At 45.1% G+C, this 19121-nt stretch overlaps 1 protein-coding gene across 1 annotated transcript; it reads right to left on the bottom strand.

Moving 5' to 3' along the window:
• Positions 1–4610: 4610 nt before the first annotated feature.
• LOC115394768 (serine/threonine-protein kinase pim-1-like) lies at positions 4611–7506 on the bottom strand. The gene is made up of 6 exons (XM_030100117.1): positions 7500–7506; positions 6407–6606; positions 5420–5635; positions 5087–5267; positions 4822–4995; positions 4611–4702 (listed from the first exon to the last, which is right to left on the bottom strand). Exons 1-6 carry the CDS (start codon positions 7504–7506, stop codon positions 4611–4613), a joined length of 870 nt encoding a protein of 289 aa, XP_029955977.1.
• Between the last annotated feature and the right edge of the window lie 11615 nt (positions 7507–19121).

Here is a 19121-nt window from a genome sequence, read left to right as displayed (position 1 = left end):
TCATGGGGGGAGAGAAAATTTGGTGTGGAGAAAATTGGAAGTTTGCTGTCCGAGGCAGTGGACAGCATGAAAGAGAGGGGACAAAGAGAGTACAAGCAGAGTGGAGCGAATGGAGACGAGTCTCAGGAGTCACATGTGAGAGGTGAGTCAGCGAGGGTCTGGACTGGAGGTGGAAGGGGGGGACCGCTCCAATTGGACAGCTTGGTGGGAAAAAGGAGGAAGATGAAGTTTAATGATTTGGCCCGCTGAGGATGGAGTTGCAAGGCAGGAGAAACCTCTCATGGCTGCAGCGAGGGAAGACATGCAAGACGACTGGCGTGAGGCTGGACACGGGAGACCTGGGATGCTGGAAGGAAAGGATCCTTTCCAGAACTCCAGACAGCAAAATGCTGAAAGAAGACTAAGCAGGTAGAATTCACTCTTGCCGTGCTCCTGTATGACTGCTGCAGCATCACGTGCACATGAGCTGCCATCTGAAAGGTGGGCTTCATTTAGTCTCTGCCAGGACTTTAGCAATCTGTGTTTTTGTATAGAGGATTTTCCACGGAGAGAGAAATCCAGTGACAGTTAGTCCTTTTTGAAATGCTGCACATGCGTGACCCACACCCCCTCCTCCCCTGCTCTCTCCGGAGTACCGCCTCCCTCTTACGCAGAAAGTAGCATGTAGCAACTTAGCATCATAGCGCTAACACATAGCTACCAACGTGTCCTTTCGAACAGCACAAAACAAAGCGAATATGAGTAAAATCCTGCACTTGGCCAAATCCTGTCCCTGAGCCGTCCCTGCTCTCGGGTGGATCGGAGGAGGACGGGGAGGTTTGTGTGGAGCTGCAGGACTGGAGCAGACGCTCAGAGCTCACAGCTGATCTGTCTGTGTGCTGCAGCATGCAGGGGCAAACAACCCCCCCCCCCCCCCCCCCCCTCCTCTCACTCTCCGGACTTTTTCATACAAGTCTTGTTTAAAGATTAAAACATACATTTTCGCCAAATGGCAGCACGTTGCAGCTATGGTTAAGAAAAATTGTCTCAAGTCTACAGGTGAAAAGGTGTTGATAGCAGCAGCAGAGCCTAGCATGGGTGGAGCGGGGTGGAGCGCGTGGGGGAGGGGTGGACGTAAAGGGCGTAGGAGCATGACAGCTACACTACAAATGTAGAGAGGTTGATTGACACCATTAGAAAACCAATAGATAACGAGGCTACCTCGTTTGGTTTGATTGGTTAAAGTAATGTTGGTTTTACAACCTCCAGAGTTGATTCATTTTTATTTTCTTTTTTTGGATCACGATAAAAACAAGGCTGCTACAGCTTAGTAACGCCATTTTTTAGCTTTAATTCATTTTTGTTAGTAATAAAGATCTTCTATACAACCTTTAATTGCTGAAATACTGGAGTCATTGCTTAAAATTCTGTGGAACCAGTACAATAAATCACCTGATATCAGATGTCAGAGATGGGTAAAATTCAGACCGTCAGTAATTATTGCAGCCTCGCTGAGAAATGAATCAAAGTGGTGAAACTGCTGATTCAGTGAACATTTAGCAATGCTGGTGGCGACTTGGGGAAAAAAAAAAGGAAAGGAAATGGATGGAGGAACCTCATGAACAGTGTGAAGTAAAATGTTGCTTCAGACAGCATCGAAAAGCAAATTTACAACAAATGCCAGTTGAGGTATATATTTTCTGCAGCTGGAATATTAATGTACTGTATAATTTACTTCAGGGGCAGATTATTTGTAAACCAGTGATTTTGCCCTGAAAGGCCACCACTCAGAATTCCTTGGCTGTTTGCAGGAACACAGAAAATCAATGAGACATTTTGCTGTGAACTGCAGATGAACTTACACTTCACTTGTTTATGGATTTAATTAGGGCCAAATAGTCTCATGAATTTATGCAAAGCCCTCACACGGCGGCGTGGACATCGCAGGCTGCGGACCAGGTCTGAGCCCTCCTGCCAAAACGCCGCCGTGATGCGAGGCACGGCGTGCACAGCTATCTCTGCACTGCGTCTCATCTTTTAGTCCCTTTTCAGAGACGCTGCAGTTTCCCGCTGGATGCTGCTGTGACTGACACTAGAAACTCATCTCCTATTCCCCCTGCTTCACAGAGGCGCGTCAGCCGCGGAAGCTGACAAGATGTAGAACCCAAACTACGAGAGGCAAGTTTGCCCATTTGAATAATGTGCACCTAGGAGAACAGAGACTCTCTTCCACACCCTTTGATGTGCTCGCCGTGAAAAGATGGCTTCTGACAACGTCAGATTAAACCCCAGACTCTCTGAAAGCGGCAGGAAAATACCGAGGAGAGGAAAAAACAGAATAAACTTCACAATGTCGTACTTGTAATCTCAAACCACAACCCCAGCAGTAAATGATGCATCAGGAAGAGTGGGGTGTTTAATTTGGCACCCTCGGAGAAAATCACATGTCAGTCTCTGGGATTAGGAATCAGTTCAGAGGGCTGTTTATTCACTCCTTTACAGAGTCAATGTGTTGCGTTACACAAACCAATATCTGCATGTCTGTTTCAGGAAACAGAGCAAAATCAATCCGGGCAGAGGATGTGCTGCATAAACAGACTATTGTCTGCTGCTACGACTGGTCTGCGCTGCTTTTAAATAGAATTCATAATCATCTCTTTTCATGTCACCTCTCATAAAAGTGCTCTTCTTTAAAATTCTAATTATCCGTCGGGATGCCGAAATTAGCATCTTGAAATATTCATGGCGAGTTTCAGAAGTTGTATCGTGCGTCTCGTAGGAGTTGAGCAGGGACCAACACAACACAACCTGTGTTTGTTAATGTTTCATGGGCGCCGACGGAGCAGAGCTCAGATCAGGGGAGCCTTTGGTGTTTCACAAACATCACTTTAATTTCCAGCTTTTATTGTCAAATCGAGCAGTTATGAGAAAGAAGAAAAAAAAAAACCAATGTTATAAAACACAGTCTTCCTCGAGGTAGTGCAAGTCTTTTTTCAGTTTGATTTGTATTTATCCAAACTGCTACAACTTTATGTTGTTGTCAGCACAAATGCAAAGGGTGGGAAGAAAAACTTCATGAAATCTAAATCCTTTCCTTTGAAGAAGTGCTTATGAGCACTACGCTGATCACACAGGGTGAGCTCCACACTGATTATCTCAACGGTATCGCAGCGTGTCTGGTTCGAGTGGTTCAAGCAGCAGAAAGTGATTACGTTCTATTTTATATGTTAGAATGAACTTGACTGTCTGCAGGATTATTCAGATAATATGTATCTTCTGCTTTCACAGCCAGGAACAATAGGAAAGAGCTGCCGTTTCACACCTGATCAGGGTTTATCTGAATAATCTGTAAAAATGCATTGGTAAATCAACACTGTTGCTAAAAATGTATATAAAAATAGACATGAAATATACATCTATGGTAAACTCTGTCTATAAAGAGACAAAAAAAAATATGAATCTCATTCAGAAGACATGTATTTTTTATTATTACATTCAAACTCACTTTTCATGAGTATTTCAACACCTGTCCTAACTTAATAGAAAAAAGGGCAAAAACATTTTAATATTCTATACCAGAAAACTGCCCGTCCTTGGTTTTTTCTTCTGAAGGACACATAATAATAGTAATAAAAAAAAAAAAATATGCAGCAGCTGTCCTTTAGCTTAATATGGACATTTTGTACTCTCTTATTGTATTGTGTTATGAATGTGAAAATCTGCAGCAAAGACAGATTTTTTTATTTAGTATTTTCTGTCTTAGCACATAATTTGAACAGCCTCATGTAAAAATTTTAAGTTGACAGAAGAAAAACACAATTTCGTAATGTTTCATCGTTTTGACATGGAGAGATCATTCTTTGTTCTGTTATTTAAACAAATCTAACTCCTGTGAGAAGAACTTTGCAGGGCAACTTGAATCTAGGAGAGAAACGACTGAAACGTTTCAAAAACAAGTTTGTTCCCAAGGTTCAGTTTTTTTTGTTTTTTGTTTTGTTTTGTTTTTTTTTGTTTCAGGAACCTTCTGTATTTTTCAGGGATAAAGCTGTGAGATTTCCACCTAATGACTTAATGTTTACTACAGCCTGGTATTGCTAAATATTTCCACAAATTTCCATTTTAATTCAATTTACAACAGCAGGCGTGGAAATCAGATTAGCAGAAGAGCTCCAGGGTTTTGTCGTCAGCCCAGAGGATCACTGGCTGCCGTTATTCAGAGGAGCTTTACTGTTCTCACTGTCTCATCCTGTCAGACAGATTACTCAGATCAGATCAGATATAATCAGATCAGATATAAACAGATCAGGTCAGCAATAAATGCCCGTTAAAAACACAGAAAACTTTTTAAGGCTTTATTAAAACTAGATGTCTGAAGACAAAATTTCTTCACATCCTTGAAATTCCTAAAACTAAGAGGAAGAATGTCCCAGCTGAGAGATTAAAACTCTGAAGAGCCTCTCTGACCGAGCGCCCAGCCGCCCCCCCGGACGGACGCCGACACGCCATCTTTCCATCCGCCGCCACCGACCACCAGCAGCAGCCAAAAAGCACGATGTCACCCTCGGCACCAGCAGCACCTAGTCCCAGCACCTTGACGGATGGATATGACCGTCAGAATAAGGTCATGGAGGTCAGTGGAGCCAGGGGTGACGCAGCAGCTGCTCCACGGTGGACCTCTCCTCAGGAATTATTCCTAAGCATCTTTTTAGGAAGTCTCGACATTCTGGAGGAATAAAAAGAGAAAAGAAACCCGATGAATACAGGAAGTAGAACTAAATCACAGTAATTAAGAAGAGCAGAGAAGATAGAGAGCAGAGGGATGCCAGGGGAAGCTGGTTTTACCTGCAGACAGTGTCTTCCTGATCCTCAGTTTCTGAGTGAGGAACTCTAGAGTGCCACACACACTGTTTTGGTGGAGGAGCTCGAATAGGACGGTCCCCAGCTGCCACACCGTGGTGGGTCCGGCAGCATATCTGCCCCTGCTGATGAACTCCGGAGGCTTGTAAGTGACCGTACCTGAAGAAAGCACAAGAAGGAAAATGGTGAGGGACTGTTTGGTGGACCTTCACGATGTCTTTCTTCAGCTCTCAGTGGGGGGAAATCTCACCTTCGAAGGTTTTCAGGAGCGACGACGGCTCAGAGAAGCAGCTCACCCCGAAGTCTATGAGCCGGACACGGAGGGCGTCTCCCTCGGACTGGATCAGGATGTTCTCCAGCTTAATGTCGCGGTGGAAGACGTTGTGGCGCTCCAGCTCAGCTGCAGCAGCCAGCAGCTGTTTGACGATCACCTGGGAGAAGACGACAGTTTATATCCTGGAAATCTGCTCTCACAACTGGATCAGGGGTCTTTAAACACTTTTTAAGAAACGTTTCATGTCCTCTAAACTGTCTGGTTGTGAGGACTGTGGCTGAACCAAATGGTTGACTGAAGGTCACCTACCTTAGCATGCCCCTCCTGCAGCAAGCCGTTGTGGGCCTTGAGGTAGCGGAGCAGATCCTGACAGGGGTCAGGCCTCTCCATGACCAGGACCTGCTCCAGGCCCAGGTCGTAAACGTCCAGCAGCGCCACGGACGCCGACTCCCCCGATTCGGCTCGTTCAGCTGAGAGTCTGGACATGACGGCCACCTCCGCAGAGAACTCCTCCCCGTTCTGGTCCTGAAAGCAAGAGAGAGCACAGAGTGAGGGGAGACGTCCACGGAAAGAAGGGTGGGAATCAGGTGAGCACAGGTTTACCGACGTACACTTACCACTTCTTTGTGGACGTAGATTTTCTTGATATGTTTGATGGCAACCTGTGAAACGCAAGTAAAGCTTTAGTTAGTTTTTTTTTTTTTTTTCAGTTTCCAGACTTTTCTTTTTGATTGAACATCAGAAACTACATGTGGATGTTTGAAACAGCAGCTGGTTGTTGACGTTACTGAAAATGGACACATGAGCAGTGATCACTCGGGACCTCTTGAGAAATGGAGACACACTTTTAAGTTACTGCAAATAAAACTGGTCAGAAAAGTAAATTTGTTTTACTACTTTTCAGTCTTTCTATGTTAGTGGGAGGAAAATGCTCTGTAATCTGGGGCTTTGCTAAAATTCCATCACTTGGAGGGGAAAAACTCCTTTCCAGTCACAATGTGAGTTGGAGGAAGATTCTCTATAGTATTCTGGATGCTAAAAGTTACTTTAGTCAGTGGGAGGAAGATGCCTATTGAAGCATCAGTTGACGGTCAGCTGTTGTTAATTGAGTGAAACTGAACAGGTATTGACTGATTCGTTAAGAGACTGATGAAGTTACTCTGCAGTTTCCCCCCTTGAAAACAAATTTTTCACCTCACATATTTTGGTTTTGGTCCCCAGAAGTTGAGATTTCCTGCTGTCAACCAACCACATGAGCTCTCTCAGCATGTGAAACACAGTTTCTCCTACACTTACCGGGAAATTATCCGCTCTGCGTAGACCCATGAACACTCGCCCATAGCCACCCTCGCCGAGCATTCTTTGCTGCTTGTATTTGGCCAGAAAAGTGGCCCATTGTTCCACCACTGACGTGCCCTTTCTCAGCCTCTTTGTGGTCGGACCTTCTTCCTCATCCTTGCTGCAGCCATCTAAAGATTTATTGATGTCGCAGCTTCCTGCAGTTGAGAAAAACACCAAACATCAGCATCATCAGGAGAAACTGAGATGATCAAACACTGCTTCACCGGACAGACCAGGACACCAGGTCAGGATAATCCGCGCTGGTTATTAAACTTATTAAACTAAACTCCACCAGTTTCCCTACCTGTTTTTGATGAGGAAGCCTCCTCATGCAGCTCATCACGGGTTCTCTTTCTGCTCTTCTTCAAGAGACAGCCACCAGCTTTTTGAATGAGTGCCTTCAGTCTTTGGGACACTGCTTTCCCCTCAGAAACAGGTTCCAGTGACTCTGAAAGTCTCGCTCTTTTGTTCTCAGAGGTCTCCTCGTGGTGGATGCGCCGTTTCACAGACAAGGTCCACGAATATGCTGCGCCGTTCTCACTCGCTGTGCTAAAGTTATCTGTGAATGAGAACAGGACCAGAGTAAGAGAAACAACCACGCAGAAACTAGAAACTAACAGAAAGGCATAGAAAAGTCTCACAAATACACATAAAATGCAATAAATATTTACATATGATGGTATGAAGATGACCAAAGGATATTCCTAAGTACCACCAAACAACCATCATGAAACTAAACTCAAATGGACAGAGAACTGACTCAACATGACATGAAACGGCTTCAAAAGAGCGACGAAAACACGGGAAAACGACAGTAACTCTTCACAAAGTGGAGAAATACGACATGAAGCAAACATGGAAGTATAGAAACGGACACAGAGCGACATTTTAAAACCAAATTCGAACAAAAAACAAAGGCAGAAACAGAAACTCATCATCGAAGATGGGAAAAACACGAAGAAACAAAACCCGAAGCAAAAAAAAGCAAGAAACAGTGAAAACAGAGAAGAAATCATTTCTAAAAACACAGAAAACGTTAATTATTTACCGTCCATCCTGCCGAACTTCTGAAACCTGCTCATAAACCAGACACAAATGCTGCTGGTCGAACACCTCGTGGGATGAAAGCACTGTGATGACATCATCAGCATTGAAACATGGTTGCATGGATACATGGGATTAACATGGTAACCATTCAAATAACTTTATTCAGCAGTGTTTTTTGACGGTGTAAAAATGAAAAACAATCTCTAAAGTAAACCAGTTTGAAAAATAGACAAATAAACACCGTGCAAAGACATGACATTAACTCAACGAGACAGTAAATTAAGAAAGTAAACCAAGAGGGGCTTTTGCACCACGTGATGCTCCAATCCAAATAAAGTGACAGCAGTTGTTGAGAGACAACACAAACGCAAACACGTAACACACACACAACTGCTAAAAACAGCAAAATATCTTTGACTAATTCAGTAAAATGCTGTCAGTTGTTAATATCTGAAAGAATCCATTAAACCAAATGTGCATCAGATTCAATAAACTTGGAATAAAACTGTTCATGTTTTGTGATTGGGAAAACCTTCAGATGGAAATCTTGATATTACATTTTGTAAATATAGTTACAGGATATATAATAAACTTTTTTTTTTTTATTTGAACAAGTCTAAAGACACCTTCATATTTTACTTTTACCTTAATTTAGATAAATTAACTTTTACTGAGATCGTAAAATAACAGTGAAAAGAAAAGACGATGCGAAAATACACAAATCAGAACAAAACACATATATCAGTGTTTATAAATGTGCCCATTAAGTAACGACTGGGTTCATTTGTATCAAATCTAGTGCAGTTGTTACTGCAATTCAGAAAGTAAAGATAAAGTCAATGCAGCATTATGAAAGCAATGCAATTAGAAAGACACTTCTAAATAACAAAAGGCCATCGGAGGTGTTTATCAGTTTTCTGCTCATGGTTCAAAGAAGTGTCAATGAGTGTTGAACCACTTCAGAAGGTTTTGAGCTGTTTGTTCAACAAACTTGGTTCATCAGGACTGAGTCGGTGTTTATACTGTTTGTAGTAACTTGATGAAGGAAAGAATCTTCAGAACCCCACACTTGATTGGTGCTGCACAGAACATGGAACTGCTCACGCTGCTGTAACTCCAGGACCCCACTGGAACATGTGAGCTGACCTCTGACCTGCCTGACTAGAATTTAACATCCACATTACAACATTGCTCGTGTTCTGAAAACTGTACATTTAAAAGTCTCAATGCTGTAGAGTGAAAATGTAGCTTCTATAAGACTTTGCCTGTGTTTAAAATCATAGAAATTGCACTGACATAACTCCAATTTAATGTAGTTAAGTTAATTTCTACTACACAGATCATAAATATTTAGATTTGAACGTTCAAATTTTCAATTTGAACGTTTTTCATAGTTTTCCCGTGGTTGCGCTGCTTCCAGACATGTTTTTTTTTTCATATTAAATCATTTAACCAATCAGATTTCAGGCATCATCTGTTGCTAGGGTCAAAGAAATCTGCCCGAGGCCTTCACAGTCCGTTCCTGATCGCGCAGTAAAGTAAAGTGAAGCGTCAAGCAGACAGTTGCTTCAACCAATCAGATTTCGAGTTGGCGACTCAGCGCCTTCTCGCTAGCACACTGACAACAGCATATCCAGGCCCTCTGATTTACATTCACCAAGAGATACAGTAGGGGGCGGTATGCACCTAAGTTGTTGGTCGCCTACCGCAATTATTCCCAAGAAGAAGAAGAAGAAGAAGACCTGAAGAGAAATTAAACTTACGCCAGAAATCCCACAGGGCAAGCTGGACTTTCAGCCCTGGCTTTATGGAACTGAAACACACGGATAATCTATATGACAGAACAATTGAACTGTTTTTGAGGAAGGAAAGGAGGATGTATTTTGTTTTCAAATAATCGGGATTTTGGTGAGTAAAATGTTCCTCTTTTCCTAACTAATATTGCTGTTTTATTAAGCTGTTGATGCTCATTGTATGTGCACAGATGTAGTAGGAAAATTGTGCACTTCAGCAAAGGCATTTATTCTGGCTGCACAAGTATCTATCTGCTGTGCAACAACTCTTTATGTGCATATCTGCATAATAAGATTTTTTTTTTTTGTGGACAAAATAGTTATTGAGAGGTGGATTGATTCAGTTGATCTGTTCTGAAGGCCTTAGCGTGAAATGCACGGTCCGCCACTGGGTTACAAATGGCAGATTTTTTTGATTGTGTGAGGATTATGAGGAGTCCTTGAAAAGTGTTCTCCCCTGTAAGAGGTTCCTGGATTAAAAAGCTTTGAGAACCCTGGTTTATCATGTTAAAACCAGGTTCTTATTTCTTAGACAAGGAGCATTTGATTTAAGGGACTTTCTGCTGTCAGCTGGACCTAACTGTTACTACAATACTTACTTTCTTGAAAAACATTCTTATGTCCATCTTTCATCATCTGTCCACGTTCTCCTGATCAGATAGCTGTGAGGATAAATCAGATCAATAATTAATATATTCGGTTTATATAAAGATTTACATTCAAACTCACTTCTCATTTCTCTGTGTTTCACAGGCGCTGGGATGTGAGAGGTGGTTGAAACATCAGTTCATCTTTCATTTCAGCTTGATTGTAGGTAAATGAACCTCAAACACACCTGAGAGAGTTTCCCAGAGAGGTGCTTTATCTGGACGGAGATTATTCATAACCTTTGATCCACCAAGGAACTAGCCCACACTTGTAAAAATGTCAAACTTTTATGAAAAATATATTCAGGATATGAATTTGAAAACCATATTTTTTGACCTTGTATCTGATCAGTCTGTCAACAGAAGCAGAGATTTTCAGAATATGAAAACTATTTTAAGTGTTCTTATAGTCAAAATTTTACTACATCACTTTGAATTTTCTGAAAACAGCTTATTGCTAACCAGCAGTGTAGTCATCATAATAGCAGAATCAATTGCTACATGACGTTTGTAGTTTTAGAAAGATTTCCAAGATTTCCCTATTTGGGTTCACTTTTACTTCATGGAGATTCAACTTTAAAGGAATACTCCGAAGATTTTGGACCCACGCCCTTTCCCTATCACTGACAAAGTGAGATAAGCTCATAAATACCTTTTTTGTGTCCAGTGGCTGGTTCCCAGTTGTTAGCATTGTAGTTAGCTTAGCTTAATTGCCGGAGGTGAAGAGGAGTCAGAGCCAGACTGACGAAAGTGGACAAAATACTCCTTCCAGTGGTCCAGGGGACGGTGTATTAGCACGTGAAGTAAATCCGAATGGTTATAAAACATTTTAAAAGACGTGTTTTCTTTTCAATCCATTAAAATAATGTTTTGATACACACAGATCTGCAACAAGCACAGTGCTCCACAGAAGGATATACCGGCGCACAGCGGCTGAGTGTACGGCTGCTACTGCTGATACTGGTGTGATTGTGAAATATTCAGAAATATATACTCAGCCGATCAGCTTTTATTGAACGTGAAACCACCTTCTGGTTTGCCACTTCACGTTATGTGAATTAAAAAGCTGACAAGGGCTAATATTGCTGATTTTTCTACTGTTAATGGAGTAAAACCAATAGTTAAACTCTGACTTTGACAGTGTTTCATTTTAATATTGAAGCTTTTGTAAAACTCTTGTATAAAATATATGTATTGGAAAATCAACCTTCCCCCCTCCTGGCTGGAATCTCAGCTTTCCAAAGGTGAGGCTCTGTCATAAGTTATTAGTGGTTAATGCTGTTGAAGTAATTTATGTTATTATGACACATGGCTGTTATTTATCCAAACTGCTACAACTTTATGTTGTTGTCAGCACAAATGCAAAGGGTGGGAAGAAAAACTTCATGAAATCTAAATCCTTTCCTTTGAAGAAGTGCTTATGAGCACTACGCTGATCACACAGGGTGAGCTCCACACTGATTATCTCAACGGTATCGCAGCGTGTCTGGTTCGAGTAGTTCAAGCAGCAGAAAGTGATTACGTTCTGTTTTATATGTTAGAATGAACTTGACTGTCTGAAGGATTATTCAGATAATATGTATCTTCTGCTTTCACAGCAAGGAACAATAGGAACGAGCTGCCGTTTCACATCTGATCAGGGTTTTTCTGAATAATCTGTAAAATTGCATTGGTAAATCAACACTGTTGCTAAAAATGTATATAAAAATAGACATGAAATATACATCTATGGTAAACTCTGTCTATAAAGATACAAAAAAATATATAAATCTCATTCAGAAGACAGGTATTTTTTATTATTACATTCAAACTCACTTTTCATGAGTATTTCAACACCTGTCCTAACTTAATAGAAAAAAGGGGAAAAAACATTTTAATATTCTATACCAGAAAACTGCCCGTCCTTGGTTTTTTCTTCTGAAGGACACATAATAATAGTAATAAAAAAAAAAAAATATGCAGCAGCTGTCCTTTAGCTTAATATGGACATTTTGTACTCTCTTATTGTATTGTGTTATGAATGTGAAAATCTGCAGCAAAGACAGATTTTTTTAATTCAGTATTTTCTGTCTTAGCACATAATTTGAACAGTGTTGTGAGATTTAAGTTTAATGTCACCATGAGGCTACCGTAGCCAGTGCAGGAGTGTTTTCAGATGATGTCACCGGAGAGAGTTCGCCTATGAGAAATGAGCGCGCGTTAGCAGAGAGCTAACAGTTTTGTACTGAGCCGAGTTGCTGAATAAAAAGCTGTGTTTGAGATTCATCCAAGTCTCCCTCATTATCATGACATGGTGTCAGAATTGAGGACTTCACGCTGACGTCGGAGACGAGATGGCTAAGTTTGGTCCCCCGGAGCCGTTCGACTTTTCCCGCCCGGCAGAGTGGCCGGTGTGGAGGCAGAGGTTCTCCCGTTTCAGAGTCGCGTCCAAGTTGGATAAGGAGAGTGGTGAGGTTCAAGTGAACTCATTTCTTTATTCAATGGGGAGAGATGCAGAGCCCATCTACAGCTCGTTTGTGTTTCCTGCTGCCACAGAAGCCGTCCCACACCCCGAGTTTGATTTTAAGACAGTGGTGGAGACGTTTGATGAGCATTTTGTGCCCAGACGTAACGTCATACATGACCGTGCCTGCTTCCACAAGCGGAACCAACAGGCCGGTGAGACCGTGGAAGCCTTTGTCCGGAGCCTGTATGAGCTGGCGCAGCACTGCGAGTTCGGCAACAGTAAAGACGAACAGATCCGAGACCGAATCGTCATAGGATTACTGGACAAAGAGGTGTCAGAGCGGCTGCAGCTCGAAGCGGACCTGATGCTGGAGAAGGCGGTCCAGTTCGCGCGTCAGAGCGAGCAGGTTAAACAGCAGAGCGCGGAGCACGTGGAAACCAGAATGAATGAGGTTAGACACAAACAGCACAGCAACACAAAATGGAGCCGTGATAAGCTGAGACAGCCCCAGAGTCAAAAATACGGCGACGGTAAACAAAGCTGCCAGCGGTGCAACAGAGTGCATGATAAAAAAGAGAGCTGCCCAGCCCGAAACAAAAGATGCAGGAAGTGCAACAAGATGGGTCATTTTGAAGCAGTATGTAAATCCAAAATGCTAAAAGAAGTCAGGACAGAAGAGGTGGAGGATTCAGAGGAGGATTCATTTTTCATTGGAGGAATTTTCCTGGGTTCTGTGAAAGATACAAAACCGACTGTCATAGTTGAGCCTGACTCAGACACTGACTGGGATGTGAAGCTGGAAGTAAATGGCAACCCAGTCCAGTTTAAAATCGATACTGGAGCCGACACGACGGTTATGACAGAAGAGACATTCAGTAGATTACAACCGAGGCCCAGACTACAGTCCAGGTGGGAAAGTTTCATGTGTGGGAAAATTCATCGCCAACAGCACGTACAAAAAGCAGAAATATCAGTACTGGATCACTGTGATTAAAGGACAGTACACAAGTGACCTACTGGGAAAGTCAGTTGCAAAACGAATGGGACTGGTTGCAAGAGTGAATGAGATCAGCCGCAGCCTACACACAAGCGACGTGTTTGGAGAAATTGGACTACTGAACTGTGAGCCTGTTAAGATAGAACTGACAGATGATGCGGTACCATATACTGTGAACATGCCATGCAGAGTCCCCTTTCCACTTCTACCGAAAGTAGAGAAGGAGCTAAGGCGCATGCTCAACTTGGGAATCATTGAAGAGGTCACAGAACCTACTGATTGGTGCGCACCGATGGTGCCTGCCCCAAAACGCAACAAAGACGAGGTCAGAGTGTGTGTGGACCTAAAAAGACTCAACAAGGGAGTAAAGCGAGAGCGCTACATTCTGCCCACACTGGATGACATAACACCCAAGCTAGCTGGAGCTAAGATATTTTCGACACTGGACGCATCAAGCGGGTTCTGGCAGATCCCATTGGATCCCAGCTGCCAGAAATTGACAACGTTCACAACCCCCATGGGCAGATTCTGTTTTAAATGTTTGCCGTTTGGGATTACATCAGCACCCGAGATCTTCCAGTGGCTCATTAGTAATCTGCTGAAGGGCCTGGAAGGAACAATAGTCGTGATGGATGACATCTTGGTCTACGGGGCTGACAAAGAGGAACACGACCAACGCTTGGATGCGGTCCTACGTACCATCAAAGCTTCAGGTCTCAAGCTTAACAGATCAAAGTGCCACTTCAGACAGACTGAGGTGCAGTTTTTCGGGCACATCATTGGCGCTGATGGAGTGAAACCGGACAGCAGCAAAGTTGAGGCTATCACCAAACTGCCCGCTCCCACGAATGTGGAACAGCTTCGCCAGGTACTTGGGCTCATGAATTACGTGGGCAAATTCCTTCCTGGCCTGTCCACCATGCTGCACCCGCTCACGAGCCTGCTCAGGAAAGAAACAGCATGGGTCTGGGGTGAGCCTCAAGAGAGCGCATTCAACAAAGCCAAAGTCACACTAGCAGCAGCACCAGCTTTATGCTACTACGACGCGGGCCGGCAGACTGTGGTCAGCGCGGATGCCAGCAGCTATGGCCTGGGCGCCACTCTGCTGCAGGACCACGATGGTGAGTTGCGAGCCGTCGCCTTCGCCTCCCGATGCAGAGAAACGATATTCACAAATCGAGAAGGAGTGCTTGACAAGCGTGAGGGCCTGTGAGCGCTTCGCCCGCTACATCCAGGGGATAAGTAAAGTACGTCTCCAGACAGACCACAAGCCCCTGGTACCATTGATCAACAGCTACTGTCAGAAAGTCTTTTGTGTTTAGCGGGTATTTTACTTTGAAGTCGCACAATGGTGATGTCACTTCCTTTACTGAGTGCGTCCTCTGCTCTGAAGCCGTCCCCAGCGACGAGTGCATATTGTGTGTGTCCATGACAGAAAAACCACACGCACATATACCTATGTACTCCAACTTGGAATAAAGTGTTGTATGGATCCCACTCTCCGAGCCCATTCTCTCTGACCGGAGCACCGTCGAAGGAAGCCATCAGATCAGCCACATCCCACAGAGTGTCCCACTCTATCACATGGTCCTTCGAGCCGGATTTGATAGCTTCTGGAGACAACATGGAATCAGAACAACCATCTGCCAACACAGCAGTGAGTTCTGGACCACAGCGGGAGAGACATGTACCAGTACACCTTGAACACTTTGAAGTTGGATACATACCAGGTATCACGGTACCCCCTACCACCAGAGTCGAGGAACTTGGAGCAACCGCCTCAGCCCAGTTCATCACAGACCTCGGCCCTCTTGCCCCACAACCGAGGAAAGCACAGTCAAGCAAAGCCTCTTCTGGTCATAGCAAACCGAAAACCCAGTGGAGCATCGGCTCAGTGACCCGGAGATCCTTAACAGAGGGATTATCTGATCTACAAAGCGCCATATTGGAGGAGCAAGTCAAGCGTATGGAACTGGCAGAAGCACACAGGCAGATTGAGGAGCAGACACTCGTGGACGAGCAGTGCAGTCTGCTAGATAAAGAAGCTAGAGATGCTCTCAATGAGAAGGAGGAGCTTCTGAGAGAACAGGAGCGGCAGAGACGTCGACTGGAGGAGAAGGCAGAAATGGCACACAAAACCAAAGAGACCATAACCAAACGACAAATACTGCAACGCAAAATCAAAGAGAAAGAAATGGAGGTGATGCAAGCAGCTCTTGTCACATCTTTCCTGAAAGAAGAAGCAGCTCATAGTTCATCTTCCTCCAGGCCCCTGAGTGAATGTGAGTACAACCCCCATGCCGTCAGTAAAGACCAGCTTCCAACACCTTACTCACAGAGTGCAACTGTACCGCTCCATTCGACCCCATATACTGATACTCCACCACCAGTGTCTAGTGTAGCCATGATGTCACCTGCCTCAACTATAGCCCCAGGAGTGCAAAGCAAGCCCAATACTCAAGTGAGAGGCCCTGTCGCTACTGGTATGCTCACCCAGCCCCAGCCTACGTACACCACCATGCCACCTCCTCCTGCAGTCCTCAACCCAGTGCTACCGCCACGCACGACACCAGCCATTGGTGCCTTCCCATCATATGCTCCGCCACCATCCACAACACAGTATATGGCCCCACTTATCCAACCACAAGTGGCCTACACCCAAGCTCAGAGACAGCATGTAGCTCCACCTACTCCACCTCAGCAGCCACCAATACAGGCTGACAATCCGCTGTCTCACCCACGCCTTGCTCTGTCATCTCTACCACAACCAGTGACAGCACCACCTCCAGGTCACAGGCCAACTCCGAGTTCAGATCTCATAGAGCTCCTGGTTGCCACATCCTACGGCCTTCCAAGACCCGCTCTACCTCTTTTCACCTCAGGGAAAGAGTCAGAATTTGCCCTACTCAAGATGGCTTTGGAAAATCTGCTTGACACACATGCCCACCTTACAGAGCAGTTCAAATATCAAGTCCTCCTAGACCACTTGAAGCTGCCAAGTGCCTACAAACTCGCCCAAGCCTACATGCACGACCCGAGGCCATACACCTCATCCCTCCAGGCCCTCCAGGACAAATATGGACAACCACGTCAGCTCGTGCAGAGTGAGCTGGGTGCCATCTTGAACTCACCACCTGTAAAAGCTGGAGATCCTGAGGCATTTGATAGCTTCGCCCTGTCAGTCCAGAGTCTGGTAGGCATGCTGCGGTCTCTCGAGGGTGAGAATGGGTACGAACTGCGATGTGGCTCCCATGTAGACAGGCTACTTAGTAAGCTGCCTGCTCATTACCGAGACGGGTTTGTGGAGTACAGCATCAACCAAGGCATCCTGAAGACTGGCACTGATCAGACCTATACGCTTGTTGACCTCTCAGCTTGGCTTCAGTTAAAGTCACAGGCAAAGCGTATTTCATCCAGAGCAACTCTCATGTTCCAAGAACAGCCTAAGCCAGTGAAGAGCCAGAGGAAACCACAGGGTCATTCATCCAATGTGTATTACAACACAGAAAGCCATGCCAAGGTGACTCTTCAGGATTCTGCTTGCAGCACAAAATCCCCCAAAGCTAAAGCTCCTTTGAAGCCTTACTGCCCGTACTGCGACACACGAGAGCACTACCTCAGCCTGTGCCCCAAATTCAAAGAGCTCACTTTGTCAGAGATTTCGGCATGGATCAAAGACAGAGGCTGTTGGAGGTGTGGCAGAAACCATACACCCGAGGCATGTACACTCAAGAAGCCCTGCCAAGTGTGCAAGCAACAACATCTTACTGTGCTTCATGAAGCGTGCCACCAAGAAACCAAAAAGGTTTTGATGGTCACTACTGCTCCCAACACCATCTACGTTGATCGCCCGAGTCGTCCACAGAGAGTTATGCTGAAGCTGGTGAAAGTACGCCTGTATAATGCTGGACACTCGGTGGAAGGTTTCGCCATCCTGGATGATGGATCAGAACGGACTCTCATCCTCCCCTCAGCAGTCCAACAACTTCATTTGACCAAAGACCCTGAAAGCCTGCCGCTGCGCACTGTACGCCATGAGGTGATTCATCTACAAGGGGCTGCGGTTTCGTTCGACATCTCCCCAGCTCATGCTCCCAAACAAAGATACAGCATCCATCACGCCTTCACTGCTGATGAGCTGAGCTTGTCTGAACACAGTTATCCTGTCAAGTCGCTCATGCACAAATACCCACACCTGCAAGGTCTTCCACTCCCGATGGTCGACAAGGTCCAGCCACTTCTGCTCATAGGCTCCGACTTTCCACACCTACTGCTTCCAAAGCAACCAGTCCGAGCTGGTCCCCTTGGGAGTCCCCTAGCCGTGCATACTGCTCTCGGTTGGACACTGCAAGGCCCAGCCAGCATTATCTCCAATGGTGAACATCATCACTGCTATTTCACCATGTCTCCCAACACAGAGCTGCAACGACATGTGGAACGTTTGTGGGAAGTTGACATAACGCCCTACGTCAACACCAAAACTGCGACCCGCTCCAAAGAAGATCAGCAGGCACTCGAAGTGTTAGAAGAACAATCCAAGTGGAGGTTGATGGTGTAACAAGGTACGCTACTCCACTGCTGAGACGTAGAGCAAGCCCCGAGCTCTGGGTCCCAAAGCACACATTGCTCCCACAGCTACGGAGCACAGAACGCCGTCTAGCCAAAGACACTGCTCTGGCTAACACCTACTGTCAAGAGGTACAGCGGCTCGAACAACAAGGCTACGCCAAGCCTCTATCTCCTGAAGCAGTAGACAGCTCCACAGAGTCCTGGTATCTGCCGCACCATGTCGTCCATCACAATGGTAAGGCAAGGATTGTCTACAACTGCTCACACCAGCACAACGGCCAAAGCCTCAACAGCCAACTCCTGCCAGGTCCAACCTTGGGCCCTACCCTTCTCGGTGTACTACTTCGGTTCCGAGAACATGGCGTGGCCATAAGTGGTGACATTAAAGCAATGTTTCACCAGGTACGTCTGCTACCAGAAGACAAGCCTCTTCTGCGTTTTCTCTGGAGAAGTATGAAGAGGGAGGAGGAACCAACAGTGTACGAGTGGCAGGTCTTGCCATTTGGGACAACATGCAGCCCCTGCTGTGCCACATACGCCCTCCAGAGACATGTGAAGGACAACAGCAAAGGGCATGATGATATCCTACATCTTGTGGAGTCTGCCTTCTACGTCGACAATTGTCTGACCAGTTTCACAAGTGCTGAAGAAGCCAAGGCCACCATTGACCGGATGCGCAAGCTGCTCTTAGCTGGAGGCTTTGACATCAGGCAGTGGGCCAGCAACACCCCCTCAGTCATTGAGCACCTTCCAGACAATGCAAAGGCAGCGAGCACTGAGCTGTGGCTTTCCCGGTCAAGCAAAGATCCAGAAGAACCAGCCTTAGGACTTCGCTGGAACTGCCTTACCGATCGACTTGGTTACCATCACAGACCAGTCGAATATTCACAACCGACACTGAGGAACATCTACAAGGTGATGGCAACACAATACGATCCTCTTGGATTCCTCATTCCATTCATCACCCGAGCGAAGATCCTCATCCAAACCCTTTGGAGGGTTGGAGTCGGTTGGGATGAACCAATCAAACCAGAGGCACTGCTGGACACCTGGACACAGTGGGAGCGTGAGCTCATCCACCTGCCACAAGTGGAAATTCCCAGATGCTACGTTCCAGCAGTAGCAGACACTGAGGCACCCACACGTGTGGCACACATCTTCTGTGATGCTT

Source organism: Salarias fasciatus, chromosome 9, assembly GCF_902148845.1.
Source record: "Salarias fasciatus chromosome 9, fSalaFa1.1, whole genome shotgun sequence".
Classification (NCBI taxonomy): Eukaryota; Metazoa; Chordata; class Actinopteri; order Blenniiformes; family Blenniidae; genus Salarias; species Salarias fasciatus.
The sequence above is the reverse complement of the archived record's forward strand: the minus strand, read 5'-3'. Positions and strand labels throughout refer to the sequence as shown.